General features: G+C 45.6%; 1 protein-coding gene across 10 annotated transcripts in view; it reads left to right on the top strand.

Annotated features, from left to right (window-relative positions):
* The window catches only part of HIPK2 (homeodomain interacting protein kinase 2), a 177,627-nt gene that overhangs the window by 145,866 nt on the left and 8,009 nt on the right, over positions 1–23,752 (top strand). For 7 of the 10 annotated variants that reach the window (XM_070265103.1, XM_070265102.1, XM_023639814.2 and 4 more), the window contains 4 exons: positions 1,880–2,022; positions 5,005–5,184; positions 7,895–8,176; positions 20,316–20,560. In XM_070265103.1, coding sequence (XP_070121204.1) covers positions 1,880–2,022; positions 5,005–5,184; positions 7,895–8,176; positions 20,316–20,560 — 850 coding nt within the window. The remainder of the gene's footprint in view (positions 1–1,879; positions 2,023–5,004; positions 5,185–7,894; positions 8,177–20,315; positions 20,561–23,752) is intronic. The other 3 variants (XM_023639815.2, XM_070265101.1, XM_070265097.1) reach the window with 1 other exon arrangement.

The following is a 23,752-nucleotide window of genomic DNA, read 5'->3' as shown; positions in this document are numbered from 1 at the left end:
ACCTATTTCCAGGCAAATTATTTAACCTCTCTGTCCAGTTTATTCGTATGGGAAATGGGAGCAAATAGTAGTCCCTGTTTCACAGGACTGGTGTTAAGATGAAGTAAGAAAATCTGTTTGTAGTCTCAGCTCTGTGCTTGGCACACAATATGCATCAAGAAATGTTAGCTCTAAGCTTATAAATTATAAAGTAGTAATAAATTATACAAATGTCTGATGAAGTTTCATCTCAAGTGAGTTGAGCATAGCAATCAGTGAAAGAGGTAAAAAACAGCCTTGTACCCCATCCCTTTGAGGTAAAATGTTAATATCCATTTTAGGGAAATAGGAAAAAAAAATGATGGTCTTAGCTTGATGTCAGGATTATTTAAAAATGACATTAGTCAAAACACTTGCTTTTCATGAGATCTGAAATGAGTTCCAAAGTCAGTAGAAATTTTACTGCTGATGAAACTGTTACTCATTTAACATTTTGAGCTCGTAACTGTGTTTGTCAGTTAAATTATTTTTCTGCTTACTGTGTTTGAATTCAATAAACATGAAACACAGTTAACTATAGTTAATTGCCTTGGTAGAATTGCTTCTTTCATTTTATCAACAAACATTTATTAAGCACTCACTGTATAATCTGTGGTCCCTGAACTTGCTGCCTATATCAAAACAGATCAATAAGCAAACAGGCAATATCAAAAAAGTAGAAGAGATCTCACTGGGCCTTGATACAGGCCCAGAAGGATGGACCAGGGGAACTTCCCACTTAGATCTAAAGTGTGGTCATGCTGTTTTTATACACATCACTGTTTAGTAAGCCTTGACGCAAATTTGTACTCCATTTACAGAGTGCTTCTTTGCACAGATGAGCCAAAGCACACATATTAAACACATGCACAGTAGGTGGAACACTTCATTATATAAATTACCCAATGGTAGTCATATCCAGCCTGATGGAAAGAGAGAGAGACAACTAAGATCCCAAATTGTGAAATTCTTGACATGCCCAAGAGAATTTTACCATAGTGGCATTCCTCTAAGTGTCCAACTTTGGACAAGTGTGTTCAGTCTGAATCATTTAATAAGCAAAAGTAAGCAGAAAAGTGACTGAGGATACAGAGAACTTACAACACAACACACAGACCATAAGTCTGTTCCAGGAGGAATGAGGAAAGTTCATTTTAGATTTCTTAGAACAAGCTTAATATTTATGAAGAATCAAGCTGTGACTTTCTAACTGTCTCATTTTTTCTTTGAGGGGTCGAGGTAGTTCTTAATTAAGCTTAAGGTCCCTGCTAAGAATTTCATTTCAGACTTGCTTGCTCTCAGCTGCAGGCAAGTACCAGATATTTGCTGATCTCAGAATTAGGTTAACTTAGATTCAGAAGATAACACAAGTTGGAACTCTAGATTCTAATCAATAAACAAAAAGTAAAATATTAAATAAAGGATACTAGATGGAAAACTTCTCAAGGGCAAGGAGTTACCCTTGTATGGCCCAATTCAACTACCTCAATCTCTTGCACATAATTGTGTGCCAGAATTAATCAATAAATGAACTTTTGGAAACTTTGAGCATTGTTCATTAGGGCAAATTTATAAATAAGTCATTCTTCAACACTAATGAAGCCCTTCCACACAACTCTTTGCCCTGTACTCATCTTCTATTTAGTTCTAAATGTGAATTTTAATGTTAGCATTCTAAATGTTAATCTTATCTCTCCTTAATTTTTGAGGCCAAAGACCAGGTCTCCACTTTGACACCCATCACAGAGGCTAGCACAACCCAGAGCTCAGAATAAGTGCTTGACTCAAGCAAATCGATCAGGTGATTAACAAACATGGTGATTAACAAACATGGTGATTGCAAACATCCTCTGTTCTACAGCAGGCCTGGCCAAGTGGGACCCAGCAGATCCTGCTTCCCCCCGCGTGGCAACAGCTGACTGGAGTGGCCACCCACACGTCGGTGCAGCACGCAACTGTGATTCCCGAGACCATGGCAGGCACCCAGCAATTGGCCGACTGGAGGTAAGCAGGAGAGCAGGCGTGTCTGGGATGGGAGGCATGTCCACCACTGACCCAGAGAGCTGCCAGGCTGGCCTGTACCTGAATTTCCTGGTTTGTAGAAAACTTTTTAAATTAAAAAGAATATATGTGGACTATGACTACAGTGTAATGAAAGGTTATTTTTAAATAAATGTACTAGGACACAAGAAAATCAGTTTTGTTACTTTATGGTCAGTTATTTTCAACCCCAAATTCAGTTACATCATTTGATCACCAATGTCACTCACCAGACTTGGCTCAGGATGATTTTTGGTGGTTTCTCAGAATTAAATTCCACTCCCAGAAAACAAAGATTTGTCACCAGTGAAAGAATGCTGAAGAGTCCCCAAGGCTCCTAAGCAATTCTAGAAAGTATTCTCAAGGTGTTCTGAGACACAGGCCCACTGGAGTCATATGAGACCTCCCAGGGGAAGGCTTGACAGAATGGGGCTTTTTTGGAATGGTAAACTCCAGCATGTTTGCTGAGTGTGTCTGTGCAGTTAACAGTCATGTCTTAGATCAGAGTCCACTTTCCACAGACCCCAGAGGCATCCAGCTGACAGCCACCAGCACGCCGCACCCCTACATCTGTTTCCAGAACCCCCCTCCCCCCCCCCCCCCCCCGCCATCCTACTCACCAATTTCCTCACTGACACATTGCTCTGTTGTTTTTCTGGCCATTTTCCAGTTTTCCTCTACCTCCCACCCACCTCATCCCAACACCACCAAAATGCCACACTTCACTAGTGCAGAGCCAAATGGCAACCCTCTAAGTTGTCCCCAGCTTTCCATGGTTGTCTGGGCTGTCTCTCATGCCCAAACATCAGGGCAGGTCACACCCCTCACCCTCTGACAGTCTGCAAGCATGGAGCCTCCCCTGCAGCTCCTTTTCTGACCTAAAAGGCTATTGTGAATTAAGAGCTTTCAGTAAAACATAGAGGGCTGGAGACAGAAGCCCCCACTCAGGCTTCTGCTGCAGCTTCCTCTGTCCCTCCATCTAATGCTCTGACTTGTAAGAAGAGGGTACATGGGCTCTTTCCTACAGCCGCACTCACTCCCCACTCACAGCACCCACTCATTGGAAGCACTTTCAGACCAGGTAAAACTGCATTCAGTTCTGGCTCTCCATGACCTGGGGCACCTTACTTAACCTTTCTGGGCCTCAGTTTGTCCTTCAGTAAAGTGGGGATAATGATGCCTACCTCAGGATTCTTGGAAGGTTTAAGTTAAGATAAAATACAGGGGCCGGCCCCGTGGCCGATTGGTTGAGTTCGCGCGCTCTGCTGCGGCAGCCCAGGGTTCGGATCCTGGGCGTGGACATGGCACCGCTCGTCAGGCCATGTTGAGGCGGCGTCCCACATCCCACAACTAGAAGGACATGCAACTAAGATATATACAACTGTGTATGGGGGGGGGGGGGTTTGGGGAGATAAAGCAGGAAAAAAAAAAAAGATAAAATACAAAGCACTTGACCTGTATTTAACGTGGACTATACCAGCGCCTGTACATGACAGGCAGTAACTCAGTCTGTCTTCCCTTCCCCATCCCATTGGCTCATGCTCAGCAAGATCACCTTCCCTCTCCAGCTCTTTAGGAACAACCACCGAGTACAAAGCTGTTGGACCAATGTTTTTCCTCACCCCTTTTCCTCCTAAAAGACCACACATGCTGCATTTTTCCTTTGCTTTCAGCATTTATAGCTCATTTAATTTCAGCAGCACTCACATACTCACTCATGCATATTTTCTTCTTCCTCCTCTCTTACCTGGTTACCACAGACAACACTTAAAGCCAACACCCCTTGTTTCCAGTCTCTTTTCTATTTCATGTGTGGGCCAAGGAGCATCCATAATGATGGCTAGTAAACAGGAGAACTACTGATGCTAGACTTGAATCAAAGGAAAACGAATTCCGTGCCTGTGGAAGAAATAGCAACAACGAAGTAAAGAAGCCCTAACATCAGTTTCTAAAGTCCATGTAAATAGCCAAAAGACTGTCAAAATCTCTACAAAAAGTGCCTATCTACTTTTTTCCTATTCTTCCTTTTCCCCAAGTTGCAAAGATAATTATTTTTATAGTATTTTAAAAATTCAAATGAATTATTCCTTAAATTTTAATTATGTGTTAAATGGCCTTTTATGGGCAAGTCCCTGAGTTAATCCCACTTTTAATATTTATATTAAAACGAGTCTTTGAGCTTTATACAACCCAGATCATAAGAACTTTTGAAACATAACCCATTTTCAGGATAACGGCTGCCAGTATTTCTATCAGCACGTGTCTGACTGTTATTAATTTTGACTTAATACCAAATTTTATATGTCTAGTCAACCTTCAGTTAATCTAATTGTTCATTCAGGAAGTGTATAATTAATTGATCCGCTGCTACATGCCTGAGCATTGTGCTAGCCACTGAGAGAACCCCAAAGAATGTTAACACTTCCTAACGCCAGAAACATACACCTCCCAGTCTTTGAAGGTTTTTTTCTTTTAACGTAAACTACAATTTCCTCATTTATAAAGTGATATTACTAAGATTTCCTGACTACCTCACAGATTGGAATAACCCTTTGAAGGCACTTTGTGAATTCTAAAATAAAATGCACGGGACAGTCACCTGTTCGGGGACTTTAAAAGCTGGAGGAATATTTATCTCCTCTCCCCAGAACTTAAGGTGAACCTGCGTACTTGGCATTCTTCCCACGTGAAATGCCCTCTTTCCCACTCACCAACAAACTGCGTTCCTGCCACTCCATCAGGACAGCACTTAGAATTCACCGTGTCTGGGGAACCTACCTGAGGAGCTCACCAGGCTGGGCGCATCTCCTCAACAGCCCCACAGGCTAGTGGGAGCCAACTATTGGTTTTAATTTGGCTTGTAATTGGGGAGGAACCTTTATCTTAAAAAGAAGTTCTGTGTTTATAAAACTAATAAAGAGCCCTGTTTTCCCATCTCCCCTTCAGGAACACGCATGCTCACGGCAGCCATTACAATCCCATCATGCAGCAGCCTGCGCTATTGACTGGTCATGTGACCCTTCCAGCAGCCCAGCCCTTAAATGTGGGCGTGGCCCATGTGATGCGACAGCAGCCAACCAGCACCACCTCCTCCCGGAAGAGTAAGCAGCACCAGTCGTCTGCGAGGTAGGTGGTGAGAGTCGCCCTGGAAGAGAGAGACCTCGGGAGATCAGAAGCTAAAGAAACCTCTTAGCGTTAGGGAGTGTCAGCATTCGCTCTGCATCCCTGGCATGGTGTGGATAGCTCTAGGGTTTGAAGGAGGAGCTCACTCTGGAGTCTGTGCCCTGCCTCTTGCCTCCCGTCCTCCCAGCCCTGCTGGCCCCCAAAGGGTGGGGGCCTGGAATCACAGTATCCAGTACCTGGGCATTGAGCGAGTCTATCCACTTCTCTAGAAAACACTCAGACTCACCTCTGAAGTTGCGCTTTGGAAACCATAATAACTTTTTCTTCAAAAATAGTAGAGAAATGTGCTTTCTTTGAAATCTAAGGTCAGAAATATAACTCATTTAGCTGCTTGCTTAAATATAAGCAATAACTTTGGTTAATCCCAGACAGTGAGCAGCAGAACAATCATCTTTCCCCTTCCCTTTAAATCTGATCTTGTCTCGCTGAACTCTTAAAAGTCACGATGGACCAAAGGCCACATGCTGTATGATCCCATTTATATGGCATTTGGGAAAAGGCAAAGCCACAGGACAGATCAGATCAGGAGCTGCCAGGGACCAGGGTAGGAAGAGAGGGGCAGACCGGAACTTTTCAGGGGGATGAAGAAGTTCTGTATCTGGATGGGTGGGTGTTATATGTACATTTGTCAAAACTCATAGAACACTTCCAAAGGGTAACTTTTACTGTATGTAAATGATACCTCAAGTAAACCTGAGTTTTAAAAAAATAGAGATTTCCAAGTCAAAAGAAAAAAATTTGAGCTCAAGATTGTGCAGCAACAGAATTGCTCCCACATTTCTGTCCAGTGACACTGACTTGGAGGCAATTGATGCTTATGTGGGATAGGTTAACCAAGAGAAGGGAGTCCAGTACATAACATGTCTGCTGAATTTGGGGTTTCTGCTTCCTCATATCACCAGGCGCCAGAAATTAGGCCTGCCTTTTTCATTCTCATTCACAAATTAATTCAGGAGCTGACTTTCCTCAAGTTGTCATCCTTCTTCAGATTCCTTATTGGGTGTTTCTGATGACTCAGGGGAATTCATCTCAGATCTGTGGCAGCCCTGTGACAGCACACCTATGTCATTATTAGATCGGGTTGCAACAGAGGCCAGCATCTCGATCCTGTGCTCTGTGGTGCCCAGCCAGGTGGGTGGTCACACAGAACGCTGGTCTGACCCTGGGGCTGGCTTGGCATCTTTGTGGCTCCCCTTGGCAAGTAGGGGCAGTAAGAACCCTTAGCATCCCAACCTGTCGCCAGGCCCCTCCCTGCTGCCCGCTTGCCACCCAGCTTGTTTTATGAAGTCTTATTGCCAGTGCATTTCAAGATCGATATAATTATAGTGAAAGCTATGTATTTGCCTATTTTTAAGACCAATGCCTTAGGCAAAACAGTCTGAAAGACCAGAAGGCTCTCCCTTGTCGAGCGGTGCAGGCAGGCATACTTTTCTTTAACGCTGCCAAGTGGAGATATTTTAACTAGTGGAGTCATCAAAACATAATCTCAAAATTGTAACATACTAGCAGTAACAAGTACATAGGTTTACGGTACATACAAACAGTGGAACAATCATGTCGGTAAAACTTATTACCAGCCCCCAAAAGGGAACAAGCAGCATATCTAACACTAGGAGATTGGGAATTAAATAAATGCAACTTTATAGAATAATTTTCATCTTCCTGCCATCCTTTTAGCTAGAAGGTGCTTGAATCTCTAAAGACATATCAGAGTCTTAAGTTTCATTACAGATTGGGTTTGTTCTCATTCCATAAATACGACCAAGGTCAGCAGGGGTTGGTGGGGAGGAGGAAAGGTGAGGTGTTTTTTTCCCTGAAGTGAACGGAAACTGTATTGGCTAATTCGATAAGGAATTTTGAGTCAGTTGAAATCAAGAATAAAAGGTCCCTTTTAAAGTGTATCTTTTTATTTGCACTTTTCCCAATTTTTCAGTACAATTCAAACAGACTGATAAGCTTCCTGTGAGGCTCAAGGGTCAAAACCCAGAAAAATCTCTTCTTTTCATTATACGCTCATAGATACTTTCATGGTCATGTCCCTTTCCCAGAGGAAGGAGGAAAAGCTAAACTTTAAGGTCACCAACGTTAGATCCTTTAGATCCAGAAACTCTTAAGAAATGAGCGTTTTAGTTTAAGTAAATCAGCCGTTAGCAAAGAAACCAAAGCTTTGTGTGGCAAATACTGTTTCCTCCACCTCCCTCCAGAACAAGACCTAAGTATGTTTGCGAGGATGCCAAGACGGAACTCAGGAAGTCGGGCCCTGACCCTGAAGACGGGGCTGCGTCGGGGCAGACACCCCTGAAATCCCTGGCATTACATCTGCCCCCACAAGACCAGCCGCGTCCTTGGGCTCAACCTGTCTCCCCCTCCTTAGAGCCCTGGCCACTCCCTTTGTCCTGCTGGGAGCAGGCACATGGAGCCAAGCCAGAGCCCAGGGAAGGCCAGGCTGCTGTCCTGTCTGTGTAGTGACTGACTGAGAGAAATTGCTCTGGAGGCGGCCACTTTGGCAGTTAGAGAATATTCTGAGCGCCGTGGCCCGCTGACTTTTTGATGGAGATTCAGCAAAGCTAGTGTTTCTAGACAGTTGGGCTCCATGGAAGGAGCCCCTGGGCCTGACCTTCCTCCATGACTACGTGTGACTTTGTCATTACAGAAACGTCTCCACCTGTGAGGTGTCCTCCTCTCAGGCCATCAGCTCGCCTCAGCGGTCCAAGCGCGTCAAGGAGAACACCCCTCCCCGCTGCGCTCTGGTGCACAGCAGCCCGGCCTGCAGCTCCTCTGTCACGTGCGGGTGGGGCGACGGGGCCTCCAGCACCGCCAGGGAGCGGCAGCGGCAGACGATTGTCATTCCCGACACCCCTAGTCCCACAGTCAGCGTCATCACCATCAGCAGCGACACGGATGAGGAGGAGGAACAGAAGCATGCTCCCACCAGGTGAGGTTGTGCCACCTTCAGCCTTCCAGGAAGGAGCAGGATGGGGGCGTGCTGTGTGCTTCCGAGTCACATGGAGAGATGGTTATCTGTGGATCTGGGCCACCTTCTGTCATCAAACATGATGATTCCTCTCTCCTGGCCCCTCAGTTTTGGTTTTGCCATGTCCTAGAGTCCTAACGTGATTTCAAGGGCATGTCAAAGAGATTTCCCATAATTGTTCAAAGCCAAAATAATTTTGAATCACTTTGGTCTTAAAAAATAGTTATAGGCCCTAGACATTCAGGGAACTTGAGACCCTAAGAGTCAGGCACACAATGCCAGTGTATTTCAAGCTTAAAAATCTCAGCCTCAGGCTATTGACTTTATTACCAGTTGGTCAGGACATTTTTCTCACATCGCCTTGGCTCTCTCAAAATTTGAAGTAATTGTCCAATTAATCAGAAATTTCCCTGTGTCTGATTAACCCAATCTTTCAAACCGCCAGTTGGCTCTTCACCAAGAGAGCATTACTGTTTATTCCAAAGTGGTAAAAACCCATTTTACTCTCTGTGTGCTTCCCGAGGAAAGGGAAGAAATAGTTATTATATTTGCAAGATGATTCACCCTGGTGCCAGCGCCTCTTCCTGCGCTTCCCATCAGACGTCCCCCGAGTGCAGTGTGTGCCTGGGCTCCTGATGCGCCCTCGAACTTCCCCTCCAGAACAGCCGGGCCCTGGCTTTCTGCACTCCCAGGGGCCTCAGGACCTTGTAGATCCCAAAGCCTCCTGACCTCAACCTGCTGGCTCCCTGCATTGGGACTGAGGGCTGGGGAAAGGAGGCCTGACACCCCCAAGCCCAGCGCTGCCAGTTGGTGCGCATCCCATGACTAGATGCACAGCTTAGCATTCGCAATTAGGCCCCAATTATTAATTCTTGATTGGATACAACGTCACTAATTAGTAATTACAAATCCTTTTGATTAGATAATAAATTCCCTCCATGAAATCATTACAAAATGTACGGCTAGACTGATTAAAATGTTCTCACTATAGCAATTCCTGCCTGGGGCACCCCTTTCCCATCTTCATAATGAACTCAGTGTCTTGTTTTGTTTTTTCATGATAGAGCCACTGTATGTCTCATTCATGTGTCCTCTTTCCCCGTTTAATGGCTCAGCCTGATCCTCAGTGTGTCTCAGAGAAGAATGCAGTGGAGCACTTCTGATCCTAGCATTGTGCCTGGTGCCAGAGGGTCCACAGAGTCAGGGAGACAGGGCTTCACTCCCCACCTGCCTCTTCCAGAACTGGCCTCAATCTCCTTTTTTATAAGAGCCCCCACTTGAGTCAATACTGTGTCCTCCCCAGTGCCTCGTGCCCCCCAGCCCAGGAATATTGTGGGCTCGGCTGGTCCCTTCACAAAGAGAAAGGCTTTTCCCAGCCTCAGACTGGCCCCTGGCCTGGAGCAGCCTGTCCACACATTTGTAACGTTGGACATAAGATGGGCCAAACAGCCTTGCACAGCCCTTTGCTACAACTGGAAACAGCTAAAGCAATTTAAACATCTGACAGTTGACTCGATTGGAATATCATTTTTGGGGTGAGATTTGGATTGACACAGACTCGACACGTGCTCAGCAGAGAACTGAATAGCGTGCCTGAGGACAAAGAGGCTGAGGAGCCATCTCTCCACCAACCAGAGCTGCCAGGGCTGGGAGCGCAAAGCAAAGCCAAAGCACAGGCCGCTTCCACAGCAGGGCCCGAGGCCCCGGGGAGACAGGACTGAATGCTGGGCAGCATGTGAGGACATTGATGTAAATGACTCGAAGAGACTTAGGGGAGGGCCGGGAAGGAGCTGATGGGCAGGTGCACATGTGAGGAGCAACCACAAACCGTGACAATGGGCTCCTGAGTACCAGAGCTTCGTAAAATGGAACGTGCAGGGAACTGCCTGCCTGCCCAGGATAATGAAATGTACCAGAGATATGAGGCCAAATCGGGGAGGCTGCAGGTTGAGACCAGAGAGCAATCATGCAGGGTTTCGGCTGTCCGCAGTTGTGACAGGAAGCTCACAGAATGAGATGATCGTGTTTTTGGAGAGATCAAATGACCATTGCCTTAAAAAAGTGTTTTAGGACCCAAAAAGACAGGAAAATGTATTTGAGTCTGAGTAGAATAAAACAGAAACCGGTAGCTGTATTATTTATAGAGAAACCACTGTATAATGTGACCACATTATTGTGACTGCATTTTGGAATGAGAAGAAAATGGGAGGGACTATCACTCGTTCTTAGAAATCAGAATTATCATAAAATTTAACGCGGTCAATATTTATTGGCCTCACCAGTATAAGATATCGTGCTAGGAACTGCATAAATAAGGTAGACAGTCTCTGTCCTCAGGAGGTTGCAGGGTAATAAGCAAGATAAGACATATACAAATCATTGTAACACGAAACAGAATATCAGGCCCATAAAAACCGGTAGAGTACTATGGGGACTCAAAGGGAAAATAGCTTGAGGAAATAGGGGAGGGGCCTTTTTCTGGGCAGATGTGGACAAGGCAGAGGGGGTGAGATGGCAAATTCCAGCGAGATGGGTGGTGGGGCAGAGCCTCAGAGGTGGGATCGGATCAAGAGCACAGTGAGGGAATTCAGAAACGGGATTTCTGAATGGAAAGGGGGATTTGAGGGTCTCCCTTTCTTTTTTTTTTTTTTTTTTTTAAAGATTTTATTTTTTTCCTTTTTCTCCCCAAAGCCCCCCGGTACATAGTTGTATATTCTTCGTTGTGGGTCCTTCTAGTTGTGGCATGTGGGACGCCGCCTCAGCGTGGTTTGATGAGCAGTGCCATGTCCGCGCCCAGGATTCGAACCAACGAAACACTGGGCCACCTGCAGCAGAGCACGCGAACTTAACCACTCGGCCACGGGGCCAGCCCCCGAGGGTATCCCTTTCAATCAGGGTGGCCAGCTTTGTCAGGAGACATTGAGGAGCTCACAGGAAAGCATCGGTCCTGGGAAAACAAGCATGTAGCCCCAAGTGCAGCCCCCTGGGATACCGCTCAGCTGCTCTCCAGCTGGAAGCTTCTCTAGCCCATCAGTGCTCCAGTCTCGACAGTGGAGACCTCCCCCCTTGACCTTGATCACTCTTGTTCTCAAGCCTGATTCCTCCTGCGCCGGGAGCATCTTGGTCCTGATCTGTCGTGCTCCCAACCTCAGTTCCTGTTTGCTGCTCACCCCCAGGGCTAGCCCTGTAGCTCTGCCAGAAATGCACTTCCCCTAATGTGGCCCAGCCTCAGCACAGTGGCAAGAGAGTCAGGGGGCCGACGATGCTCACAGGGATAGTGGGTGCAGGATCACACAGCAGTGCCTCTGCCACCAGTGTCTTTTAGAGCTGACGTGAGACAAATAATGGTAAACCCACATTTTTAGACTTCATTAAGGATGTCACTAAATCTGCAGGACTGGATGACATTGCCCAGAATTTTTAGAGGAATGCCAAGGCAAAACTGTTTTTCCTGACCCCCAAGATGTGGCACTGTTAGTTGCCTGAGCAGATGGATTGTCAGCAACTCCTCCTTGTAAGGAGGACTCCAGAGCATGGAGGGCAGACTGAGAGCGAGTGAATTAAAGGGGAGGGGAACCGTGATGAAATTCACCAAGTGTTCTGTCCTGCACTGTCTTGGGCATCATTTGATGGGATATACAAAGCCGGTAGTTCTAGTCCCATTTGATAGATGAGGAGACTGAGGCCAGGAACGGTAAGTGACTTGCCCAAATTGATAAAGATTCTAAGTAGCAGAATTGGGATTCAGGTCCCATGCCATTGAAGAAATGGTGATCTTAATCAGTGGCAAACATTACTGATTTCTCTTCAGTCATTAATTCAAGAAATACAGATTTTTACCTGCCTCCTCCTCTGACCGCCGCCATGCCCACACACATGTTCACACCCACTGTGTGCGGGCACCAGGCCAGGGCTGTGGACAGTCCGGAGTACCAGTCACTGAGGCCCAATGGGGCACCAGGTGTCGTCAGAGTGCTGGAGCTCTAGCAGCAAGGAAGGCAGAAGTCAGCTCTTCTGAGTCTTTGAGAACACTTTGTAAAGTAAGGAGGCCAAGAAAGACCCCGCCGTCTCCTTTTTCTCAGTGAGTTGCTGTTGGACTAGGAGGCCCGATGGTCATGGCTAGACAATTGGCTTAAAGGTGGAAAACAAACTTAACAAGTATTTTTCTGGGTCCCCCAGGATTCAGTAGCAGAACTGGTCTTATTTTAAACATTTATAAGTGGTTTTGATGAGAGGAGCATTTGACTATCTACACGTTCTGAATAAGCCATCTTTTCTCCCTTGAAATTGCTGTGGACCAAGTTTATAGGTGTGCGTCTTACCATTCAGACCATTCTGCTGACCATGCCTTGTGCTGAAACTGTCCTTTAGAGGCCATGAGCCCATGTCATACAACCCTCAGTCATGAGGGTGATTTTTAAAGGTGTGTGACCAAACTGGCTCATTTCAAGTGATCAGCTAGACACCACTTTGTCCGGTCTCCATTATTCATTCATCCCTTCGTCTGATTATCTGGATGTGTCTGCTGGATAGTTTTTGTTTCACTTGGTCATCAGGGCACTGCCACATTCTGCACCACTTTGCCTCTGTCAGCAGCTGCTCAGCATATTACAGCTCTCAAAATGTAAACTTTAAGAAAATGGACTCATAAATATCACTCAGTATTTTACTTGGATCAACAGTTACGTGGATCACTCTTAAAATGTCTATATAAAAAAAAAATTGACCCAAAATATTCTTAATTCTAAATTGAAAATCTGGAGAAATTATTATAGAAAAGGCACAGTCAAGAAACTGATAAACTGCTGCATAAAAGACTTTGGTGGGAAAAATTAACATCCGCTTAACAGAGGGGGAAACACACACACTCATTTATGTTTACATGGCCAAAGTCAACCCAAAGTGGAGTTTGTTTCCACTGCCACCTACAACCATATCATTTGCCTCACTCCTCCTGTTGATGAATAAGCTACTGACAGCCATTGTGCTGTGCTGTGGAGGCGTGGGAGTCAAGCCTGAGTGAAGAAACAAAGGAAGCCAGACACACAATATCATTTGAAGGGGCTTTGTTTTTTCACAGTTTTAAGTTACCACACACCTCACAGTTGGACAAGATTTCAGTCATAAGATTCATCTCAGGAGATGGAAGGGTGTTTTGTCAAGTCGACTTCGCTGCATCCTCTTTACAGGGCTTCGTTCAAAACACTCAGGTTGTTTGAGTAGTGAGGTTAAGAGGCTGCATTTTGAAGGAGAGACTGCACCATCCTGTCTTTAGCAGTGCGTCCTAATGTTGTCTTCTAGAGAGTAGGGGTGCGGGGGCGGGAGAGCGGGAGAGTGTTAGACACCACAGGGCAGAGCGGTGCTCAGTGGGTGGACCTAAGGTGAGTGGGGAGATGAGTCCAATTCGCGGGCTGGATTGCAGAAGCTGGAAGGAGAACAAACACTGGCTTCTGCTGTGTGTGATGGGGTGAGGACTGGGCGATGGCTCATGGTTCCTTCTAGGCCCTGTTTCTGATTTCTCTAGAAGGTAGTTATGTAAAAAATGCCCTTAATGGTGATATATATCTATGTGTGTGTATATTAAGAGAGACACATAGATATAAATGTGTGGATAATATAATTTGAATGGAATGTATGCACCAAATTTATAGATTTTTTTTTGTTCTTACTAATTGCTTTAAATTGGGAGCTACATAATACATCAGAAGGAGCGCACTGGCCTGGAGGCATTAGCTCCTGGTCCCTCTCCTCATAGGAAGGGCTGGTTAAAAGCCATCAGCTGTGTATTTCTAGTTGGGTGAGCGGGAATGGGAACAGTGCAATGAGCAGTACAGGCCCCGTGGAAGCTGCTGGGCCAGCAGCGCTCATCTCCATCAGCTGGGACCGCTGTCAGTGCGAACACCCTATGCCTCATGCTTAGCAAAGACCACTGTCACCAAATATGCCCCAGAGGGACCAGAAGAAGAGGTTTCAGTTAGTTGACATTTTCAGTGCTTGTGGGTAAGAGAGGAGGGTAGAAGAGAGAGTGCAGCACAGTTAGGAAGAGTGAGAGCAGGCTCCGGACAGCTCCATAGCAAAAACACTAACAAACCTGATTTAAAAATGGGCCAAGGACTTGAATAGACGTTTCTTCAAAGAAGACATACAAGTGGCCAACAGGTATATGAAAAGGTGCTCAACATCACTGATCGTCAGGGAAATGCAAATGAAAATCGCAGCGAGATAGCACCTCCCAGCTGTGGGATGGCCGTTATCAAAAAGACAAAAGATAAGTGTAAATGAGGAAGTGGAGAAATTGGAACCCTTGTGCACTGTTGGTGGACATGTAAATTGGTGCAGCCACCATGGAAAACAGTATTGAGGTTCCTCAAAAGAAGTAAAAATAGAACTACCATATGATCCAGCAATCTCACTTCAAAAATATTTATCTGAAAGACTGAAATCAGATGTTCATTGCAGCGTTATTCACAATAGCCAACGTGTGAAAACAACCAAATGTCCATCAGATGAATGGACAGATGAATAGATAAAGAAGATGTGGCATATACATACAATGGAATACTATTCAGCCTTTAAAAGAAGGAAATTCTATAATATGCAAAAAACCTCTTACACGAAGTATCTAGAATAGTCAACTTCATAGAATCAAGGAGTGGAATCTCAGTTGCTAGGGGCCGTGGGGAGTCCCTAAGTAACGGGCATAGATTTCAGTTAAGCAAAATGAATACGTTCTAGAGATCTGCTATACAACATTGCACTTATAGCAACAAGTCTGTCTTGTATGTTTAAAATTTTGTTAAGAGTTTACATCTCATGTTAAGTATTTTTATCACAATAAAATAAAATTTTAAAAAATAAATAAAGCTAAACCATGCTTAGTCACCAAAAAAAAAAAAAAAAAAAAAGAATGCTCTTGGTTCAAACCTGACTCTGCCCTAACTAGCTATGTGACCTTGAGCAAGCAAGTGACCTCAGTTCTCATCATCTGAAGTTTGTTGTTCTTAAAATGAGAGTTGTAATAATTCTTTACCACTGAGTCTTGCTGTGAGGATTGGAGAAGATAACACAAATAAAACTCTTAGAATAGGAGTTGTGCATCTAATAGATGTGACCTGTATTTAGTAATCAGTGTCGTAGGAATAAAAGAGCAGTATTTTTCACATGTAGCATTGACTATGGAATCACAGGAGTGAAATAAGTCATGAAAGGTTGATTGGTGGAGATGAGTTTTGACCCTGGTCTTGAAGGATGAAATTGACTGAGATTGGCAAATAGAAATCAGAAACACATGGCAGACAGGGCCCCACAAGGAGGGGGTCACAGATTTGTGTCTGATCCTCTGGCAGTGTTTTCTCCATTGGGGCTGATTTCTTTACTTCTTAGCTCCTTATTTCTTTTCATCATTTTAAGATGATGAAAATCATCTATTGCCATGACAACACAGTGCAGTCGTGAACTCTGGCAGCCTTGTTCTTTATTCAGAGGTGATGTTCCGTCAAGGCCATTTAAGCAAAATTTCTCATTCTACTTATATCACTCTCTCTCTCTCACTTCCATTAACCAATTTGTAATGGGATTGATAAGCTAGCAATAATAATTAGACACTATAGTAGAATGAATCCCAGTAGAATCGATACATATGAGCCTGAAGAATCCATAGTTAGCACTGTCAGATGCGTGCTCATTTTTAAGTTGATTCATTTAACAGCTTCCCATTTTTTCTCTAATCTGCATAGTATATTCAGGTAGAGCGGAGAGATTTCTAACAATAGAAGAGATTAAAACAGAGCTATCAGATTAATTCACCTTTTCCAAACCTGTCACATGTAAATCCGAAAAGGCAGGTAAATCAGCATTCTGCTCTGTTGGACCTATTTGCTCATTAGGCGTAGGGACATCCCAGCTCTGAACAAAGGGGTGGGACCCGTGAAGAGTTTATAGAGGTTTTATCCCACACTCTCTGACAGATACCAGGACACTGACACGCAGGATTCCTCAGCCTTTTTGGTGGAAAGGCTCACTTCCTGTTGGCTTTCCATCAGGACGTGGCCCTAAATTCTCACAGGTCATCTAGACCAAGCTGACAGCTATTGTAAGACTCTTGCCAGAAAGCCATCCTTCAGTGACAAGAAGTCCACTGATTCACCAAGTGGCCGTTGTATGTTCAAATAGTTCTAGTTGTCACAAAAGTCTTAGAGTGAGCTGAAGCTTGTCCACAGTTTCCAAATTTGGGCGAAGAATCCCAAATCTGTCCAATTTGAATTTTATTACAGCTTAGCCAAAATTAGTGTTGTGTGTGTATGTTTTTCGTTTCTTCATTTTCTAAACTACTCAGAACCTAAGGAAGATATGGTCAGCAGGAACTGGCCAAGCCTGGGTCTACATGTAAGATACACTTACCAAAGGAATTTATTTCCTCTCCAAGTTAGGAGTTAACCAAATCCTATTTTAAATGCCTTTAATAATAAATCTTTAAGGGACTCTCACAACAGATCCCTTAATGCCACTCTCCCTAGTGGATTTCATAGCAGATTGGAGCTGGAGGGACATCCAGGGTCACGTCAATATCCAGGCCACTGTCCAGGGTCACACCAGTAAATGGACAGCGGGGCCAGGACTAGAACACCGGCTCCCAGGACACATTTGAGAGCCTGCCTCTGTTCTCCATGTGGGGCCCACCACCTGCAGATCGTGCACCTGTGTCAGAACACGTCTGCATTTTCTGTGATGACCAGATGAACCACCGTGCCTTCGTGTTATGTAATCACACAGAACCAGCCGTGACTGCAGCTCAGAGTGAAGGGCGGGGCAGCGCCATCTCCCTGCCTCCCCTCGGGACCTGGGAGCTGCATGGTCACAGCCTCCCAGGCCTCTCCTCGGTCCTGGGAGCACTTCGTAAGGGTGGAGGGGGAGTCCCTTTAATATCTTAGCACACAACAGACTATTCACAGAGCAGCCCCTTGCCTTTGCCCAGCCCCATGCAGCACAGAGCACAGCTGCAGGTTTCGCCGTCTCTGTCTTTTTAAGACAGCACTCCTCCTTCCAGTGCTCCCTCCTCCTCATCCCACAGCTCTCCGCAATGTCTTGCTGCTCTCTGGTTGCTTCTCCCTATCTTCTAGGCTCAGTGACCTTTCCTGGTGCCCCAGTTTCTAGTTCTTGTGACAGATCTCAATGCCCCCCGCCCCCACCCCTTTGCTAATCCTATTTTTTTGTTTCTGAATAAGCATAGGGATTTTTTTTAATTGAGATATAATTCACATGCCATATAATTCACTCGTTTAAAGGTACAATTCAATGGTTTTTGGTATATTACATTAATTTTTTACTTTGCAGTAAAATAGAACACAGAATTTGTCATTTTAACCATTTTTAAATGTACAATTCAGTGACGTTAAGTACATTCACAATGTGTGCAGTCTCACCACTATTTCCAGAAACTTTCTGTCACCCCAAAAAGAAACTCTGTACCCATTAAGCAGTAACTCCCCATTCCTCCCTCCCCCAGCCCCTGGAAACCGGTAATCTACTTTCTGTCTCTATGAATTTGCCTATTCCAATACCTTATGTAAGTGGAATCATACAGTATCTGTCCTTTTGTGTCTGGCTTATGTCACTTAGCATAATGTTTTCAAGGTTCATCCATATTGTAGCATATTTCAGAACTTTATTCATTTTTATGGCTGAATAATACTCCATTGTCTGGATATACCACATTTTGTTGATCCGTTCATCTGTTGATGGACACTTGGGTTATTTCCACCTTTTGGCTGCTGTGAACACATCTGTTTGAGTCCCTGTTTTCAATTCCTTTGCGTATATACCTGGGAGTGGAAGTGCTGGGTATATGGTCACTCTGTGTTTAGCTTTTTGAGGAAGAAGCTTATGGGTTTTTTGCATTTAAACTGTTATAAGAGAGAAGTATATATTTTATTAATTAAAATTTATTTTATCAAAGTTAACATGAAGAGCTATAAATATATGCAATTAATTCATTCCTCACCTTCCTTTGAGTTCTTAACAGTTACCATCTGTGCAACTCATGTGACAGTTCCTCATGGAAGGCTTTGTGACATCCATTGTTCGCTTTAACTGATCACTTCAAAGCTTTTACTGTTTCACTTGTCATGTTTTTATACAGTCCCTCACTGAGATTTCAATATTCTCAAAGGCAGAGACGTGTATTTTATCTCTTTGTACAAAAATTCCCAGGAGCGCCTAGCAGAGATCCCCAAGATAGCGAACTGAGTGTTCATTTCCTATCAATCTTCTGGTTCATTCGTAGACTAGAAACTTTTCCAGCAAGTTTGTACCTTGATAGAATTCGCTTTGCCTAGATGTGTTTTTTGCAAACCTGTTTTCACATGTTAAATGAGGTAACACAACCAATGATAGTAATGGCAGCTTTTATAGAACGCTTCCTGTGTCGTGCACGGTTCAAAGCACTTTCCACATATTTTCTCTCTTAATCCTCAGAACAAGCCTACGATAGAGGTACTGTTATTATCCACCTTTGCTGATAGGGAGACTGAATTGCTCAGGTTGAGTAGCTGCCCAAGGCCACACCACCAGCAGAGGCTGACGTTAGACATCTGGTGCTCTTACCCACAGACACTGTGAGGGAGGCACCCTTCGACCCTGAACCAGCGAGGACGGAATGTGCAGGCAGTAGAAGAATTCCCTGGCCGAGATGACAGTAGTGGCAGGCTTCAGCATGCAGGGGGCCAGACCTGCGGCTCGCCTGCCACCCTCTGCCTCGTGTAGGGTAGCAGCCCTGCTGTCCTTCCCTTCCCTTCTGCCCAGCTGCCTGGGCCTCTGGAGTTTGCCCACTTCACTGCCCTTAGGGTGGCAGAGGTCAATCTTGGAAAGAGTCTGGCCTGTCACTGGCTGTGTGACCTTGGGTAAGACACATCGGGGGGTGTTGTGGTTCCATTAGGCCCTGATATCTATAAATACCAGCTTCTTTTCTTAGCATATTAGTTGGAAACTGACCACCTTACTTAGGCAATCAATATTTCTTAAAAATAGGTGATCAATATACAAAAATAGATGAGAATCCATTTTTAAAACCTTCACAATAAGCAACAAATTCCATATCCATCATCCCACCAGGCACTCGCTAAGTTGAGGGCAGACAGAATTGGTTCCCAAAGTAACCACACAAACGTAAATATCTCAGAAAAAAAGTGTGCTGGCCAAGAGCCGTCCAAAGCCAGTTTCCCCCGTCAGTGTACTAAGTTTGAGATAGACGATGAAGTCACAGGATTCAGATGCCCCGAGGGCATCATCCCGGCCGGACCCCCCCCCCCACCCCCCACCTCACCTAGATGCAGTGCCGTCCCCTCCCTGATCCTCGGTGCGGACAGTGGAGAAGCTGCAGGAGGGCTGGGCCTTCCCTGTGGAGGGGACTCAGAGGTCCGGGAGCTGCACCTCGAAGTCTTCCCACGGAACACCCTCCCAGCAGAGAGGTGGCCCGGGGTGTCAAGTCCAGCTCCACTTTCTCCCCCTCTGCACATCCGAACTGTGCAGCCGCCTCAGAACCTCACTTACCTTTCTTCCCTCAGGCAGCATCCTGGTTCCTCTGGAATATTGCATTCCCTCTGCCTAAGTTAGCTGGCTCTCCCAGGCCCTGAGCCTAAGTTTATGCTGTTTCTTTCCCAGCCATGTTCTCCCAAACCAGGGCCTTAGGCTTCCTGGATCTTGCTGGGCTCTCTGTTTCTCAGCTGTCCCCTTCTGGTGGCTCAGAAGGCATTGCCACACCATTCTGGGCTACAGGTGCCTCTCCCGCGGTTCTGCTGAGAGCCCAGGCCTGCCCCGAAGTTTCTCACTCCCCAATTTCCAGAAGTGCCTGTGGGCCCAGCTCCAGCCCCTTCTCTTGTCTTCCCATGCCTCCTGCTACTGGTTAGATAGGTGATGCCTGTGTGCCTCCCTCCCCATTAGGGTTACGGAGCGCAAAAGTCACCTTCCTGCCCTCTCCCTCTGCTTCCTGCCCCTGCCCCAGAGAACAGAGAGGGCCTTTTCACACAGCCAGTTCTGAAATGCTGCTTTGCTGTCTCACTTCGCAGCCTTCTCTTGGTTCTGATTTCTCCCTTTACATTTTCAGCACTGTCTCCAAGCAGAGAAAAAACGTCATCAGCTGTGTCACGGTCCACGACTCTCCCTACTCCGACTCCTCCAGCAACACCAGCCCCTACTCCGTGCAGCACCGTGCCGGACACAACGCCAACACCTTTGACACCAAGGGGAGCCTGGAGAATCATTGCACTGGGAACCCCCGAACTATCATCGTGCCACCCCTGAAAACCCAGGCCAGCGAAGTGTTGGTGGAATGTGACAGCCTGGTGCCAGGTAACCTGGAGCTGGGACAGGCCCGAGCATCTCTCTGGAGACGGGTTTTCTCGTTTTCTGCTGTTAGCAGTTTTGTTACATGAGAGCTAATAAGCCCAGGTCATTTTAGATCCTCACCCAAGGGCTTTGTTTAAGTAGCCCAGGTAGGATTCTGCTTAGCATCACATTGTACAAGCGGTTTTCATTTTTTAATTTTGATTAATACCTTGTTGCCTTTACAATGGCTCTCCCTGTGACCAGGTTGATGAATATAAAATAAAAGCCGCCAGTTCCTTATCCTCTGGTCTGAAATGACAGCCACTTTGGGGAGTTCCTGACCGACTAGCAGCATCACTCCCGTCCAAGAAGCTTCCTGTGTGGGAAGAACTTCCCCAAGTCGGTAGGATGAGGTGAAATAGACTCGCCTGGGCATCTCCTCGGAACTCGCTGTTGGGGGGAGCGATCATAGCGAGCGTGTCTCTCTCCTCACACGCTGCTTCTTTCAAAGGACTCCCTCCGTCCTCGGAAGGCTTGTCCTGAAACCTGGGCCCTAGACTGAAGGCTGACAGCTTAACCTTCTCGATAAATTTAGCAGCTCACCCAGATATAGTAGCATCGTTTCAGCATCTCCCTTGCTCATACTCACTAGTGGAAGAATTTGGGGAATAAACCAGAAGAAATATGCACGTTCTGCTTTTCTGCCACAAGCCGTCACCAGCCCATCCAAGCCAGTCAGCACCTCATAACAGCCCTACAGTATTTAGAAGGAAAGGGCTACAAACTGCCAGAAAGATTTTATTTAGATGTGAGAACCTATTATTCATCAGGAAGGACCCTCTGTCTGTGTCAGCTGCTACGGGAGACCTTGGGACCTTCTTGGGGCGGTTGCCACGTGTAAGGCTCACGAGGCAGGGGCGATTCAGGTCCTGCCACTGAAGGCGACCTGAGGGTGAAGAGTAGAATTCAGGATGGGTCTTTAGGGACTTTTCTAGCCCAGTGCCACCTGCAGAGTGTGGGACATGAGGACGGACATCTCTTTCTCCCAAAACCCACTTTCTCTGCCTGGGCAAGTATTTTAGTGGAAACCTTGGCAGGAGGCAGTGCTCTCCAGGACCAAAGGAGCATGTCAGGCCCACAGAGTAGTTCGTGCAGGAGACAGGATTCCTCAGGGTGGTGGCCTCCTGACTTCTGCCCATGCACCCCTTAAATAATTGTTTAAAACGATATCCATCACACATTTCAGTTTAAATATTTGCAAGGGATATAATTTCTGTCTTGTATATTGTATCATAGCTTAAGTACTTTAATGTGTTTGCCAAAACCTTGAGGCTACAGGTCCAGCTCATTCAGTACATGGAAGTGCTGCCATGCGCCCTAAGGAGCAGTCTCTCCTAGTGGAGCCAGGCAGCCAGAGCTGTCAGAATGCCCCCTGTGACAACACCTCGCTTCTAAATTTTATCTCAGGAATGCATGGATAGGGTGAGGGGGTTGCAAAGAGTTTGTAGCCTGAACAAAATAAGACTGGACAGCCTTCAGTGTTTCTTGTTGAAGACGGCTTGTCTTTGCTCTCAGGGTACTGTCCCTTGGGAGCCGTCCATTCTGGATATCCCATTTGGGCACCCCTTAGGTTTCTTACACCTGGAAGCCATGTACCATATTAGCATTCAGGACAGTGAGAAGGAAGCCTTTCTTTTGTAAAATGGGAGAAGTATGAATGTGAGTGAGAAGGTGGGGAAGGGAAACCCATGGGTCCCAATACTGGTGAATCAGATTAGGAAAAGATACCCTCGAAAGCTGAGAATCTGGAAACTGACCCCTTCAGTCTTTACTTGCCGTGTGCCCTCAGGTCCTCAGGTAGCCCTTCATGTACCCCAGTGATAACAATTGCAGCCTTGAAAGCACACAGCTCGGTGTCCAGGGCTCTCCTGCTTCATTAACAGTGAAGTTCCTGAGAATGTGTTGTTGAAATCCTTAGGGAAGACCAGCCCTTTGATTGAGCAGGAAGAGAAGGAAATATTCCTTCCTCATCTGTAGTCCAAAATCCAAAAGCTCTGAAAACCCAATTTGAAGTTGATAGCAAACTCAGTTGGTGGTAAAACCTGACCTGAACTAACCAGAAGCTACTCGTAGTCTCTTTGTCGTATTCATATTTGCGTCATGGTCATATTTGTGCCATATATTGAAATATTGCTGTATTTTGAAATAGTTGTGTCTTTGGTTAGAGGGTGGTACCTGAGGCTCTGCTGGGAGTAACCTAACATATTGCATATGTGCCACATTACCTTCCTAAAATCAGAAATTCTGAATTTCAAAAATGACCCCAGGGATTTCAACTCAGGGAATGCAGACCTACAGGATGAGACGATGAGTTTTGTGAATCAAGGATGCCCATGTTCCATGACATCTCAGGGGAGCTCTGTGACAGTATGACCCCTCTGACATACAGGATCATGGTATATAAGACTTGGCTTATGATGGACCTTATGCAAGTCACCTAGGAATTGATAAAGGAAAAAAAAAAACATAGCTAATACTGAATTTCTCTTGGCCTTTTAAAATGAAATGGAGGATGCATGAGAGAGTGGCCAGGTTTCCACAAGTCTAGAAATCTTCCAGTTTGGAGCTTTGTCAGCCTTGGTGCTGGCACCACTCCGTGGAAGGTGACAAAATTGTGGCGAGAGTTACTGAAACTTTGAGACCACCTCGTCCAACCCCTGGTTAACAGGTGAGGAAACAAGGCCAGCTTTGCCCAGCGTAATGCAGTGGTTTTCACAAAGGTGCACATCAAGAGAGGACAGCTTTGTGGAGCCCACATTGTACACCTTCCAGGTCACATTAACCGTTTCCATCATCAGCCCATAGCACTGTGTGTGACTGTGGCTATTTTGAGCGCTTAGCCCACTGCATTTCCACAAGACTGCATTATATCTAAAGTAAAAGAAGAGACTGCTTGAATGGCCAAGAATCTCTGAGGGATATTTGTGACAAAAAGAAAAAAGAAAAAAAAAAGAAAAAAAGGAAGGTCATTCTCAGTAGGTCAACAGGTTCTAAAGCAACCAGTGTCAGTGTCTCTGGGGAGCCCCATGGTATAATTTTCTGCTGTAAAGAGATTTATTTTCCCTGTGAGGACATGCTGCACAGTCTTTCTAGTGACGATTAAGAGGCAGAAAGGCACTTCATTGTGTTGCCTGCCCATCCCCAGCCTGTGGTGTT

The sequence above is a fragment of the Equus caballus genome, chromosome 4 (genome assembly GCF_041296265.1).
Source record: "Equus caballus isolate H_3958 breed thoroughbred chromosome 4, TB-T2T, whole genome shotgun sequence".
Taxonomy (NCBI): domain Eukaryota; kingdom Metazoa; phylum Chordata; class Mammalia; order Perissodactyla; family Equidae; genus Equus; species Equus caballus.
This window is presented reverse-complemented; position numbering and strand designations above follow the sequence as displayed.